Here is a 15685-nt window from a genome sequence, read left to right on the forward strand (position 1 = left end):
GATGGCAGGAATGACGTATGAGGAGAGATTGTGTCGATTGGGCTTATACTCACTGGAGTTTAGAAGATTGAGAGGGGATCTCATCGAAACCTATAAAATTGTGTCAGGTCTGGACAGACTAGATACAGGAAGGATGTTTCTGATGGCCGGGGAGTCCAGAACCAGGGGTCACAGTCTAAGGATAAGGGGTAAGCCATTTAGGACTGAAATGAGGAGGAATTTCTTCACCCAGAGAGTGGTGAACCTGTGGAATTCTCTACCACAGAGGGCGGTGGAGGCCAGTTCATTAAATATATTCAAGAAAGAGTTGGATATATTTCTTGAGGCTAAAGGGATCAAGGGATATGGGGAGAAGGCGGGGACAGGGTACTGAATTTGGATGATCAGCCATGATCTCATTGAATGGCGGAGCAGGTTCGAAGGGCCGAATGGCCTACTCCTGCTCCTACCTTCTATGTTTCTATCCCATCCTCTCCCATCCCCTCCCGTCCATTCCTCTCCCATCCCCTCCCATCCCTTCCTCGTCCATTCCTCTCCCATCCCCTCCCGTCCATTCCTCTCCCATCCCTTCCGGCTCCCCACCCCCCCTTAGGGTGGGCAAATATGAGGGGGTGTAAGTGTTATAGGGTTGATGGAGGATATCGGGAGCAACAGACTGTTATAATGATGAGACAGTACAAGTGGGAATGTTAAATAACAACAGAAAATGCTGGAAAAACTCAGCAGGTCAGGCAACATCCGTGGAGAGAAATTTGAGTTGACGTTTCGGGTTGGACCCTTCTTCAAAACTGGAAAGAAAAGAAACTAGATCGGAGGCAGGGCTGCGATCGGACAAAAGAATAAAAGAAACAAAAGAAGTAAAAGAGATTAGAAGCTAGACGAGATGGTAATAGGCTGGGATTAGGTGTAAAGTGTACTGGCAGGGCAAAAGATAGCCCTGCCTCCGATCTAGTTTCTTTCCAGTTTTGAAGAAGGGTCCAACCCGAAACGTCAACTCAAATTTCTCTCCACGGATGTTGCCTGACCTGCTGAGTTTTTCCAGCATTTTCTGTTGTTATTTCGGATTTCCAACATCTGCAGTATTTTGCTATCGTACAAGTGGGAATGTTAGTGTTTAGAGGGTATGATGGGATGTAAGAGTTTATAGAGTTTGGGGGTACAATGGGTGCAAGAGTGTTACAGGGTTTACAGGAGGTGAGGGTTTGTAAGAGTGTTATAGATGACAGGTGTCTGGTATTTCACTGTGCTGCCTGCACCATCCAGTGGCTGGAGTTTAAATTCTGGTCTTTGACAGGTGATGTGTTTGAAGCCAGTTCCTCCAGCCTTACAAACAGCTGTGGAGCGAGTGGTGAAGATCCGAGCACTCCCAGCCGGTCCAGGACAACTGAGGACTTGTTTGCAGTGATTCACAGGTACGGACTGGAGTGAGAAGTCTTTGCACTGATGATTGAGCGAATCTCAGCCTGAAGGCGATGGCCAAGATTTTTTTTTTTGTTTATCGCCTGAAGTTTGATTTGATGTCTTTCCTGCTCTTTTGCTCCGCGGGCCCTTGGGATATGTGGTGGGCGGGGGTGTTAGTTCAGTATGACACGTGATTCGCCTGGAACTTGCTTGATTGCCCTAAGGGGCAGCACGTGGGCTAACTGCGGCCTGTAAATGCCTCTCTGTGGAAGCTCCTTCTGGGTCCTGCCTCTTTGATCAGCTTTGGAACGTTAGTGGCGGGAATTTGGATAAAGCCATGTAAATGTGGTTTACTCCGAAGGCCGATCAGGAGAAACCCCCCCCCCCTCCATCCAAAATCTCCCAATCAGGAAGCAGCCATTTCTCACCATCCGGGCTCGAAGGTGAAACTTCCAAGTCTCCAGACTTGGGGAGGGGATGGAGGCAGAAGGATCTGAGAGGAGGGGCCCTGGTTTTTTTTGTGTACCTTGGAGCCTTCATTTTGCGAGGTTTCACTTGTGGGTCTGCGAATCCCTTTTATGTTTCTGGGGGTCTGGAATTGTTCTGGGTATGAGGTGACTCACTCTTTGTAGGTACGGGGGGAGGTCGCATTATTGCGGCCTACACACTCAGAGAGTGGGTACAGTGTGGAACTCGCCACCACAGGGAGTGGTTGAGGCGAATAGCAGAAATGCCTTTAAGTGGAAGCCCGATAAACACACGAGGTGGAAAGGAATCGAAGGATATGCTGAAACAGTGAGCTGAAGTAGGGTGGGAGGAGGCTCGGGTGGAGCACAGACCAGCTGGACCAAATGGCCTGTTTTGGTGTTGTAATAAGAACATAAGAAATAGGAGCAGGAGTAGGCCATACGGCCCCTCGGGCCTGCTCCGCCATTCAATAGGATCATGGCTGATCTGAATCTAGACTCACGTCCACTTCCCTGCCCTCTCCCCGTGACCCCTAATTCCCTTATCTGCTAGGAAACTGTCTATCTCCATTTTATTTAATGTTGCAGCTTCCACAGCTCTCTGGGGTAGCAAATTCCATAGATTTACTACCCTCTGAGTGAAGAAGTTTCTCCTCATCTCAGTTTTGAAAGGGCAGCCCCTTATTCTAAGATTATACCCCCTAGTTCTAGTCTCACCCATCAGTGGAAACATCCTCCCCGCATCCACCCGATCAAGCCCCCTCACAATCTTATATGTTTCGATAAGATCGCCTCTCATTCTTCTGAATTCTATGTAAGGGCATTCCTTTGCTCAGCTAGATGATACAGTGCAGAAGGAGGCCACTCGGCCCATCGTGCCTGTGCCGGCTCTTTGAAAGAGCTCTCCAATCAATCCCACTCCCCTGCTCTTTCCCCATAGCCCTGCAAAATGTTCCCCTTCTTATATGTAATTGATATTAATGCTGATATCATGGAGTGGCGATCATCTGTCTATCTCTGGATATATATCTATCACTCTCTCTATATCTCTATCACTCTACCTACTCTCTATCTCTCCCTCTTTATTCTATCTATCGCTATCTATCTACCCCTCTTTCTCCATCAATGCTAATATGTTTTTACTGTGTAACAATAAAGGAGAAAGTTTTAAGATCGCTATGTTGGCCTTCGTAGCGAGAGGGTTCGAGTACAGGAGCAAGGCTGTCTTGCTGCAGTTGTACAGGGCCTTGGTGAGACCACACCTTGAGTATTCTGTGCAGTTTTGGTCGCCTTATCTGAGGAAGGATGTTCTTGCCATGGAGGGAGTGCAGCGAAGATTCACCAGGCTGATACCTGGGATGGCAGGAATGACGTATGAGGAGAGATTGGGTCGATTGGGCTTATACTTGCTGGAGTTTAGAAGAATGAGAGGGGATCTCATTGAAACTTATAAAATTCTAACAGGACTAGACAGACTAGATGCAGGAAGGATGTTCCCGATGGTCGGGGAGTCCAGAACCAGGGGTCACAGTCTAAAGATAAGCCATTTAGGACAGAGATGAGGAGGAATTTCTTCACCCAGAGAGTGGTGAACCTGTGGAATTCTCTACCACAGAAGGCAGTTGAGGCCAACTTATTAAATATATTCAAGAAGGAGTTAGATATATTTCTTAAGACGAAAGGGATCAAGGGGTATGGGGAGAAAGCAGGGACCGGGTACTGAATTTGGATGATCAGCCATGATCTCATTAAATGGCGGAACAGGCTCGAGGGGCCGAATGGCCTACTCCTGCTCCTATCTTCTATGTTTCTATCTATCTCTCTAGCGCTCTCTATCTCTACTAATATGTTTTTATTGTGTAACAATAAAGGAGAAAGTTTTAAGATTGTGTTTCGCACCTTTAGGTCCAAAAGGCGGGTCCTGGGCCGGAAAGATACCGAGGATGAGCTCACGAAGACGCTGTCCCCTTCACCCCCCGTGACTCCCACGGGCAACATCGCCAGCCCGGGGACCTTGAGGCAGGCGGGGTCCATCCAGAGGAGCCTGCGCAAATCCAGCACCAGCAGCGACAGCTTCAAGGCCCTGCTGCTGAAGAAGGGCACCCGGCCGGAGGCGGGCTGCCGCATGTCGGCGGCTGAGATGCTGAGGAGCAGCGACCCCAGGCACCGGCTGGGAGAGCTCTCGCCCGAGGTGGCCCGGCCCGAGGGCTGGAGCCCGGCCGACTGCCGGTCGCCGGGGCAACGGGGCCGCAGCCCACGCGAGGAGTGGGCCTGGCACGAGGGCCCGGTGCCCCGGGGCGCGGGGCCGGCGGTGCTCCGGCACGGCCGCTCGCGGACCCCGCCCTCGGCCGCCAGCAGCCGGTACGGCGGGCGGCTCCACCTCCACCGGCTCCACAGCAGCCCCATGACCGTCATCTGTGAGGGCGAGGCCGAGACATCGGAGGCCGCCGAGGGTCAGCGCCCGGACGGCGACGGGCGGCGCCACAGCGAGGGCGACATCGTCACCGGTGTCAATGGCAGCAGCGGCGCTACCAGCAGCCTGGCGGAGGCGCGACCGACGCGGGAGCCAATGGGAGCGCCGGAGCTGAGCGGCCTTGGCGGTCACGTGGGCTGGTCGCGCCGGGCAACGGACCTTTCCCCGGCCCAGAACGGCGCCGGCATTTTAACACCAGAACGTGCGAACCAGGACTGGGACTCGTGAAAGAGACACACACAAAAAAAAAAGAAACACAAAGAAAGACTGATTTTATTCCCCAACTTTTATTTTTTAATTTTCATTTTAAAGTCCAGGACACAGTGCGAAGGCTGACTGAGGGCAAACACCAGCGGAGGAGAGAAGCCTAAAGAGCAAGGCCCCGCTGAGCTGTGCAAATGGCGGAAGGGGAAGGGAACGTGCGAAAGGAAGACTCGCATTTCTATAGCGCCTTTCACGACCACCGGACGTCTCAAAGCGTTTTGCAGTCAATGAACTACTTTTGAAGTGGAGTCACTGTTGTAATGTGGGAAATGAGGGGCGGTGTCAGCCATGTGCTGGAACGAAGGACATTGCATTTATATCGCCGCCAAGAGAGAGTCTAACCACCTCCCCTTGACATTCAACGGCTTTACCGTCGTTGAATCCCCCCACCATCAACATCCTGGGGGGGGGTCACCATTGACCAGAAACTTTTAACTGGACCAGCCACATAAACACTGTGGCAACAAGAGCAGGTCAGAGGCTGGGTATTCTGCGGCGAGTGTCTGACCTCCTGACTCCCCAAAGCCTTTCCACCATCTGCGAGGCTCAAGTCAGGAGGGTGATGGAATACCGTCCACTTGCCTGGGTGTCCCGAAGCGCTTTTACAGCCAATGAAGTACTTTTTCTTTTTGAAGTGTTGCAATAACAGGGGAAAAGAACGTCCTCCTTCGTTCGGTGGGAAACGGTCGCGGAGGACGTGAGCGAAAGCCATTGTTGCGCCATCGACTGTGTGGCGGACGCCTTTCGTTGTGTCTTCATCTTTTTTTGTGATTAAGCTGGGCTTAAGGCTGCTGGGTGTAATTAGAGGTGGTAGGGAGAAGCTGTTAGATGGCACGGGGAAGGTGGCTTTGGAATCTGGAATTGATGGAGAGATGAAGAGGAAGAGGGAGAAAGAAAAGAGCAAAACAAGAAAACACTACAGGGCGAGGGCGAGGAGGCCGAGAGGTTTTTTTGATGTCTTCAGAGAGGTGTTTTTTTTTTGTGGAAAATATTTATTTCCTTTTCTCAGTGGAGCTGAGGTGTAGAGTGACTTGCACTGTTGGTGAGTAGACAGGTTCTGGGAGAGGGTGTCGACTGAGCTGGTCGAGGTCAGCTAGAGGCCTAAGCTCTGAAATTGGGCAGTGTAATGGAGGCATGGCCTCCAGCTGGTCCTTGCTCCTCCACAGTCTCCATCCCTTAGTAATGGAAGGGAGGAAATAGTAAGTACTGTAACTGGAGAGTCCGTGCTTGAGGGTCAGTGTAGTATTTAGATTGGAGCCTTACCAATTTCTGTAGCAATAAAAGTGGAGGTAGTAACTGTGGGTTAAAAGTAAGTCGAGCTCTTGCGCCCTTAATGCTTAAATGTGGCACCCAGCATTGCATCGGGTTATTCCGACCAGGAGGGTCCCTAGTTCGATGCCTGGTCCGTGCTCAGTTAGCTCAGCCAGGACGGGTACAGTTGGCTTAAGTATCCCCGAGGGGGCGGGGGAGGGGTGCGGGGTGTGGTGATAAAATACTAATCAGTTGGAGTTGCCACTTCCGATTGAGACTCTGGCTGGAAAGGGCAGCGGGGTCAGGCTGGGCCTCGCCAACGTTCACAATGAAGGGCCACTCGCAGTGGCCAACTGGCTGAGGTACCCACCACCTGTGAGACTGTACAGCAGACTGAGTCACTCACTGCCTTCAAGAGAGGAGAGGAGAGGAACTCGGAAAGGGGGAAGAAAATGAAGGACCCATTAACAGGGCCCTGCTGGGATTCAGATGTTCCTGTATCCACTCAATTTAATACAAATTATTTTTGACCCACCGCCCCCCCAATTTGTCTTATTTTTCTCTATTGTCACTGAATTAGTAAAACTAACCAGCTAGATTAGCGATGGGGCTGCACAGACCCTGCACTGAAGAAAGCCCGTTTCATGCCATACCAGCCCAATTCTAACCATGAGCCCACTGTCCTAGCCTCTGCCCACCTCCCTGACGACCAATCAGGGCGCCTGCGGTGATCCCAACCTGAATCAATGGCGCAAGGTGTCCCTAGTACAGGTGTGTCATTAACACTACCCCTGACCAGACCCATGGGACCCAGTCTGACCCCCAGTTGGTTGGACCTTTACCTGTGGGTTGGTACCAATGTTGGGGTCTAGCCATGTGTGCAGTCACATGGCTGGTTGACACTCCAGGAATGGATAGAAGCTGTGGAAACTGAGCCGCCTGTTTATTGTAACTAGGTTTGGTGCAGTACTCTTGTTTGGCCACGAAATCTCAATCGATCTGCCATAATAAGTAAGGCTGGACATCAACTCCACACAACCCTTACTCACTAATTGTGCTCCCTCCTCCCGCAGCTATCGGCCTTGTGGTTGCCCCTTGATTATACAAAGTTCCACCGTCCCAGCTTTCGCCTTCGCTTGAGGTACTTTCCCAGCTAGCACTCATTCAACTTCCTAGCCTTCCCATTTGTAGCCATAGGGATCGTACATCCTTCCCCCCCTGACAGTCCACTCACTGTAAGACACTCAGTCACTGCACGGAAGCCATTCCTTGTCATTATTACTCGCAGCCTGACCCCCCTGACCACCTCCCCTTGCACAGCACATTCCAAGTAGCGCCCGGTCTCCGTGTCTGTGCCTTCCTCAGGGTCCAGCCCCGAGCTCCATACAGAAGTGCCGACCGGGCAGTTGCCTCACAACACTTGTCACGTTAAGTGCCTCCTCCACACAGCCTGCTGAAAACACGTCTAGCACTCTCACCCGCCCCGCCCCGCCTCCACCTTTCCCTGGGTCCGCAGATTCCCAGGTGCTACTAGCCGCGTCGGAGCATATCGACTGAGGCTGCCACCGAACACCAGTACTGCACATAACCCTCCTTTCGCTAACACAATTTCACGAAACTCACGGCGAGGTTGAGGGCAAGCTGCCGTTTTCACGAGGCTAGCGACGCAAATCGTCCAGCAACTTGTGGCGATTCACACTTCACTGGGTATCGCTTCCTCGCCACACGCTGCTGGCCGATTTACACACTAGTAACGGCCAGCGCCGTTAAACTCGCCGTTGATTCCAAAATTTAGATTTGATAGTCCTAACTCTGCCAGCAGTGGATATCAAATGGAAACTGATCTCCTTGATGGTTTAGTGGGAAAATGGCGTGGTATCCAGGGTCAATCTGATGGGGCTGCGCTATAGTTGGCCTGAGCGGTGCCCCCAGCAGCAGCGAAGGGAGCAAACGAGGCAGGATTCGTGCTCCTAATTGCTAGCTTAGCGTACACGTGTCTGGACATTGGGGCGTGGGGAGGGTGGTTGCCGGATTGAACTGTGATGCCTCTCCCAGTCGAACGACCCGCTGATACGCAATGCTATACTTTAGCGTATGACTACTTGGGTACTGTAGAGCAGAGTGAGCGTCAACGAGGAGGAAAAAAATCAGAGAGGGGAGGGAGCTGGGGAAGAGAATGAGGGGCCGGGGTGGGGGGGGGGGGGGGGCGGGAGGGGAGGCTGGTTAATTGTTGCTCGAGACAATATTGCAGATAAAAATTTGACTTGAATATTCTAAGTCCTGTGATACTTGCTGACATTCAGTTACCAAAGATACAGAGTCTTTTCTAAAAAGAAAAATTGCCTGCAGTATTTTTCGAGAAACCTTCGGAGAGTTTTTAAAAAAAAATAAAGATAATCTTTCGATTTTGTGCAATGCTGCACAAGCAAAGCCTTACATATTGAATTAAAGCGAGGCTGACACACTCGTATTTGATACAGGCACCAAAGTCAGGATCCAGTTGGACTTGTCAAACGGAAGAGATGTTTCTCTCCTTGCAGTTCGCCCTTTATATACTGTTTGTACGTGTACAGAGATTGTAAAATGGCCTCTTTTTTGGGATCCCTTTGTAAACATACGTTTTGGAAATTTGTACATTTTAGTATTTTGTGTTTTTTTTTTAATTGAAAGTTTGTAGGTTATTTATTTTAGTACAGAGAAAGAGAGAGAAGGGGGGCTTGCTCCTTTCCTTCCTGTCTCTACTGTGTCTTGTGTCTGCTTTTATTGGGGGAAGGAGGGTGGGAGGGAGGGATGGATGGATGGAAGGGTCCTTTTTTGACCCAGTGGGATGTACTGGAAACACTGAGGCCTTTCAGAATGCCTTTTCTTTTTGTAGATGGAAGGATGATAACGGATGCCGTGTTTTCACACTTCAAATAAAGCAAGATTTTCAGCTCATCTGCATAACTCTCAAAACATTCTTTCACACAAACAAATAATAGATTACCAATGCGTTCTCCCTAGTTAAGTTTTTTAGTATCATTTTAATATATCCCAGAATTCGACAGTACTCTTTTTTTTTCCACTATTAGATAGCATGGTAAATATTGCTCAATGTGCTAAAAGAAGGAACTTAGAGTCATACGGCACAGAAGGAGGCCATTCGGCCCATCGAGTCCGCGCCCGCTCTCTGCAGAGCAATCCAGTCAGTCCCATTCCCCCGCTCTATCCCCGTAGCCCTGCAAGTTTATTTCCTTCAAGTGCCTATCCAGTCTCCCCTTGAAAACATTGAGTGTCTCCGCTTCCACCACTTCCGTCGGCAGCGAGTTCCAGGTCCTCACCACTCGCTGCGTTAAAAAGGTTTTCGTCACGTCCCCCCTGTATCTCTTGCCCAAAACCTTAAATCTGTGTCCCCTAGTCCTTGTACCATTAACTCGTGGGAACAGCCTTTCCCCGTCTAGCCTATCCAAACCCGTCATAATCTTGTACATCTCTTGCATTTGTACAGCGCCATTCACGACCTCAGGACGTCCCAAAGCGCTTCACAGCCAATGAAGTCACTGTTGTAGGAAACGCGGCAGCCAATCTGCGCACAGGAAGCTCCCACAAACAGCAATGTGACAATGACCAGATAATCCGGTTCCTTTAATGATGTTGGTTGAGGGATAAATATTGGTCAGGGCACCTGGGAGAACTCCCCTGCTCTTCTTAGAAATAGTGATACGGGATCTTTTACGTCCACCTGAGCGAGCAGATGGGGCCTCGGTTTAACGTCTCATCTGAAAGACGCAACTCTGACAGTACCCACAGTTGACTTACCTGCCAATGCTCGATATCTGGCCTCAAGTGAACAGTGGCCGTATGAGTGAGGTACTCCGGTATCTGTCTCGACCATCACCATGTCGCCTACCTCCACCTCAGTAGCATCACCCACTTCCACCCCTACCTCAGCCCATCTGCTGCTGAAACCCTCATCCATACCTTTGTCACCTGCAGACTCGACTATTCCAACGCTCTCCTGGCCGGTCTCCCATCCCCCACCCGCCCTGACCACCCTGACCTGCACTGGCTCCTGGTCTCCCAATGTCTAACATTTAAAGTTCTCATCCTTGTGGTTAAAGCCCATCATTGTTTCTCCACAACGTATCTCCGTAACCACTTCCACACCTACTATCCCTCCCTCAAACTCTGCGTTCCTCTGACTCCGGACCCCCCTCCCTTTGCCCCACTATTGGTGGCCATGCCTTCAGCCGTCTAGGCCCCACACTCTGGAATTCCCTCCCTAAACACCTTCCACCGCTCCACCTCCCTCTCCTCTAAGAGCCTTAAAATCTCCTCCTTTGGCTAGGCGTCCATTTATTTTATTATTATGCCTCTGTGAAGCACTTTGGGCATTTTTCTAAATTAGAGGTGAGATATAATTGCTTGATATGATGAGGAGATGTTAATTATTAAAAATTTCAATGAATTTTCAGCAGCAGAAATGCAAACATCCTAACTAAGGCCATGACCCCTACCCTGGCCAGCCAATATCCACCTTTCCCTTCATAGAGTCATAGAGTTTTACAGCACAGAAAGAGGCCCTTCGGCCCATCGTGTCTGCGCCGCCCATCCATCCCTGTCCAGTCTAATCCCATTTTCCAGCATTTGGTCCATAGCCTTGTATGCAATGGCATTTCAAGTGCTCATCCAAATGCTTCTTGAATGTTGTGAGGGTTCCTGCCTCTACCACCCTTTTAGGCATTGAGTTCCACATTCCAACCACCCTCTGGGTGAAAAAGTTCCTCCTCAAATCCCCTCTAAATCTCCTGCCCCTTACCCTGAATCTATGCCCCCTTGTTATTGACCCCCCTACTAAGGGGAAAAGTTCCTCTTTGTCTACCCTATCTATGCCCCTCATCATTTTGTACACCTCAATCAGGTCCCCCCTCAGCCTTCTTTGCTCCAAGGAAAACAACCCCAGCCTGTTTAGTCTTTCTTCATAGCTGAGGCGCTCCATCCCAGGTAACATCCTGGTGAATCTTCTCTGCACCCTCTCCAAAGCAATCACATCCTTCCTATAGTGAGGCGACCAGAACTGCACACAGTACTCCAGCTGTGGCCTCACCAGCGTTTTGTACAGCTCCATCATAACCTCCCTGCTCTTATATTCTATGCCTCGGCTAATGAAGGCAAGTATCCCATATGCCTTTTTAACCACCTTATCTACTTGTTCCGCTGCCTTCAGAGATCTATGTACATGTACACCGAGGTCCCTCTGACCCTCTGTACTTCCTAGGGTCCTACCACTCATTGTGTATTCCCTTGCCTTATTTGTCCGTCCAAAATGCATCACCTCGCACTTTCCAGGGTTAAATTCCATTTGCCACTTTTCCGCCCATCTGACCAACCCGTCTATATCGTCCTGTAGCCTGAGGCTTTCCCCCTTGCAATTTACCACCCCACCAATTTTCGTGTCATCTGCAAACTTACTGATCATCCCTTTTACATTCTCATCCAAATCATTTATGTAGATCACAAACAACAAGGGACCCAGCACCGATCCCTGAGGTACCCCACTGGACACAGGCTTCCAGTCACAAAAGCAACCTTCGACCATCACCCTCTGCCTCCTGCCACTCAGCCAGTTTAGGATCCAACGCGCCAAGGCACCCTGGATCCCATGGGCTCTTACCTTCTTGACCAGTCTCCTATGCGGGACTTTGTCAAAAGCTTTACTGAAGTCCATGTAAACCACATCCACAGCATTTCCCTCATCCACCTCCCTAGTCACCCCCTCGAAAAATTCAATCAGATTTGTCAGACATGTTTGGGAATTTACAAGAGGAGACGACCCCATATAACAAGGTTCTTGGGTAATGTCCGCAAATGTGTACAATAAACGTGAGAGGACAAGGACAGCCCTTAAATATCGATTACATTTTATGATTTACTGTTGCCACAAATGCAGACTTTTAAATGATTAACGGAATTGATTTCACCATTCAGAATATAATCGATTGGCACAGTACAAATTAATCACTTCATTTTTTTTGTCCTGCAATATGGACTGTAGTACACAAGGGACACAAGTTACGTTCTGGTGAGGTCCACCGGGCTCGGAGATGGTCCAAGAAGAGTTTGTCTGCCATTTAATGGCTTCGAATGTGCACGAGGATGTGGTCCTGGTAGTTATGATGGGTTTCTGCTTGCTGATGTCCTCCAGTGCTGGCCCAACATGAGCCAGGGGCTGATTATCCTCTGAGGTCCAGGACACGCCCTTGGCCTGAACCCCTTGGTGCTCTTCAAGCAGCCAGTACGCCTCAACTCAATGGGTGTGCCGGCCTCCGCACTTATGCCAGGTTCCACTGAGGACAGGAATCGCTGCCCCACTCTCACGGGGGGCCATGTTTGCGGGGAGAGAGAGCGAGCTTCTGCCCCAGACACGCCCCCTTCCCCACTCCAAGGCCGGGACTTAGCGAATTGGGGTCCTTAACTATTTCCCAGGCCTATTTCTGAACTCCTACTGGAGTTACATAGAAACATAGTAGATAGGAGCAGGAGTAGGCCATTCGGCCCCTCGAGCCTGCTCCGCCATTCAATGAGATCATGGCTGATCATCCAAATTCAGTACCCTGTCCCTGCCTTCTCCCTTATATATCCCTTGATCCCTTTAGCCTTAAGAAATATATCTAACTCCTTCTTGAATATATTTAATGAATTGGCCTCCACTGCCTTCTGTGGTAGAGAATTCCACAGGTTCACCACTCTCTGGGTGAAGAAATTCCTCCTCATCTCTGTCCTAAATGGTTTACCCCTTATCCTTAGACTGTGACCCCTGGTTCTGGACTCCCTGACCATCGGGAACATCCTTCCTGCATCTAGTCTGTGTGGGTGTGAGTTGTGTGAGGAGACCCAATGCATTTTCAGGAGCAAAACCTTTATGGGTCCTGTTAATCCTCCAAATGTGATACGAAGTCCAGCGATGGAAATTTGTTTTTTTTTAGTAACAATCCATGATGTTTCCCTGCAGTGAAGTCTGTCCTTCGGATCAGATGTTAAACCATGGTCCCATCTGCCTACTCAAGTGACTCAGGTGTTAAAGATCCCTTGGCACTACTCGAGCAGGGAGTTCTCCTGATGCCTAGCCGTAGCCAATCCTCTGCCCACACAACATCCACGGAGACACTGGCGAGCAGGGCCAATCCTGACGTCCCAACCACTTCCCCTGCTGAGATCATCTAACCGAGCACAGACCTGGGATGATCTTAGTCTGTATAGCTCGGGTACTCCGTGGATAAACACTCTGTACAATCAGGAGAGCTCCCTTGCTCCAGTTTGAGTGACTTTTGGTCATCTGGTGGTGACATTCTGTGGCCCTGTGCTCTCCTGGTAAGTTGGCACAGGTTCTCCAACATCAGAACCGCCCGAGATGCTGCCCAACTTCATCGTTGCCTCGTCGTAGGAGGGAGGCAGGAACGGAAAGGGCGGGGGCAAGAACAATGGTGTCGGAATAGAGCAGAGAGGAGAGTGTTCCACATCCCTACACTCAGCAATTCGTCAATGTCTGCGGGAAGGTCCTCTTGAATTCCACGGTGATGGTTTCTATTTCTCGGCTCTCGTTCTTACACTTGTGGAAAATGAAGGTGGTGAGAATTCCCAGCAAGATGGCAGCAACAGTGGGAGCAATAACAGAGAATAACTTCGACACCTGCTTCATCCACTTCAATTAATTCAGACCAGCGTCTGCTCTGTGGAGAAAAAGAGGCAAACAAACAATCAGACCGATGATGGGATGTTGGTAACATTGTTGAAAGAAAGACTCACATTAGTCGTACCTTATCACATCTCGGAGTCACCATTATCAGAAGGGGGGAGGGGAGAAAACTGTCAAGCGAGGGGTGGGGATAGATTTTGATTCACTGTGCAAAGTTCTTGGGTGGCTAGAACTTAAGTTGGTCTTTTGTGGGATTTATTTTGGACACATTTCTCTTAAAGTGGGACATAACGTAAACAGGCCATTCGGCCCAACTGGTCTATGCCGGTGTTTATGCTCTACAGAAGCTTCCTCCCACCCCTCTTCATCTCACCCTATCAACATATAAGAAATAGGAGCAGGAGTCGGCCATTCGGCCCCTTGAGCCGGCTCCGCCATTCAATAAGATCATGGCTGATCATCTACCTCAACTCCATCTTCCCACCCGATCCCCATATCCCTTGATTCCCTTAATATCCAAAAATCTATCGATCTCTGTCTTGAATATACTCAACGACTGCACATCCACAGCCCTCTGGGGTAGAGAATTTCAAAGATTCACAACCCTTGTTAGTGAAGAAATTTCTCCTCATCTCAGTCCTAAATGGCTGACCCCTCATTCTGAGACTGTGACTCCTGGTTCTAGATTCCCCAGCCAGGGGAAACACCCTCCCTGCATCTACCCTGCCAAGGCCCTTAACAATTTTATACATTTCAATGAGATCACCTCTCATTCTTCTAAACACTAGAGAATATCGGCCTAGTCTGCTCAATCTTTTCCAATACCCCCATCCCAGGAATCAGTCTAGTGAACCTTCGTTGAACTCCCTCTAAGGCAAGTATATCCTTCCTTAGGTAAGGAGAGCAAAGCTATACACAGTGCTCCAGGTGTGGTCTCACCAGGGCCCTATAGAATTACAGTAGGACTTCTTTACTCTTACACTCCAATCCTTTTGTAATAAAGGCCAACATACCATTGCTTTCCTAATTACTTGCTGTACCTGTATGTTAACTTTCTGTGATTTGTGTACAAGGACACCGAGATCGCTCTGAATACCAACACTTCCCAATCTCTCACCATTTAAAAAATACTCTACTTTTCTATTTTTCCTACCAAAGTGGATAACTTCACATATTTTCACATTATATTCCATCTGCCACGTTCTTGCCCACTCACTTAACCTGTCTATCTCCTTCGCAGCCTCTTTGCATCCTCCTCACAACTTACTTTCCCACCTAGTTTTGTATCGTCAGCAAACTTGGATACATTACACTCGGTCCCCTCATTTAAGTCATTGATGTAGATTGTGAATAGCTGAGGCCCAAGCACTGATTCATGTGGTACCCCACTAGTTACAGCCTGCCACCTCGAAAATGACCCGTTTATTCCTACTCTCTGTTTTCTGTCCGTTAACCAATCATCAATCCATGCTAGTGTATTACCCCCAATCCCATGAGTCCTAATTTTGTGTAATAACCTCTCGTGTGGCAGCTTATCGAATGCTTTTTGAAAATCCAAATACACCACATCCACTGGTTCCCCCTTTTCTACCTACTAGTTACAACCTCAAAAAGCTCTAACAGACTTGTCAAACACGATTTCTCTTTCATAATTCCATGTTGACTCTGCCCAATCATATTATGAATTTCTAAGTGCCCTGTTACCACTTCCTTAATAATGGATTCCAGCATTTTCCCAAAGTTCCCTGTTTTCTCTCTCCCTCCTTTCTTGAATAGCGGAGTTATGTTTGCTACCTTCCAATCCATGGGGACCGTTCTAAAATCTAGGGAATTTTGGAATATCCCTCTCTTTCTCCCTCATCTAGTTTCCCCTTAAATGCATCTATTCTATTCGCCTCAACTACACCCTGTGGTAGCGAGTAACATATTCTCACCACCCCCTGGGTAAAGAAGTTTCTCCTGAATTCCCTATTGGATTTATTATTAGTGACTATCTTATATTTGTGGTCCTGAGTTTTGAACTCCCCCACAAGTGGAAACATCTTCTCTGCGTCTACCCTATCAAAAAACCCTTTCATAATCTTACAGACCTCCATCAGGTCATCCCTCAGGCTCTCTTTTCTAGAGTAAAGAGCCCCAGCCTCACTGCGCTGC

The 15685-nt window shown here is 49.2% G+C and overlaps 1 protein-coding gene across 3 annotated transcripts in view; it reads left to right on the top strand.

Annotated features, from left to right (window-relative positions):
- Positions 1–8032, top strand: part of LOC147120898 (NHS-like protein 1) — a 160753-nt gene extending 152721 nt beyond the window's left edge. For all 3 annotated transcript variants that reach the window (XM_085979304.1, XM_085979310.1, XM_085979317.1), the window contains 2 exons: positions 1295–1412; positions 3774–8032. In XM_085979304.1, the coding sequence (XP_085835430.1) occupies positions 1295–1412; positions 3774–4569 (914 nt within the window). In that variant the 3' untranslated portion in view covers positions 4570–8032. The remainder of the gene's footprint in view (positions 1–1294; positions 1413–3773) is intronic.
- The last annotated feature ends 7653 nt before the right edge of the window (positions 8033–15685 follow it).

This window comes from Somniosus microcephalus, chromosome 3, assembly GCF_052327205.1.
Source record: "Somniosus microcephalus isolate GS21.2 chromosome 3, FLI_Smic_1.0, whole genome shotgun sequence".
In the NCBI taxonomy this organism is placed as follows: domain Eukaryota; kingdom Metazoa; phylum Chordata; class Chondrichthyes; order Squaliformes; family Somniosidae; genus Somniosus; species Somniosus microcephalus.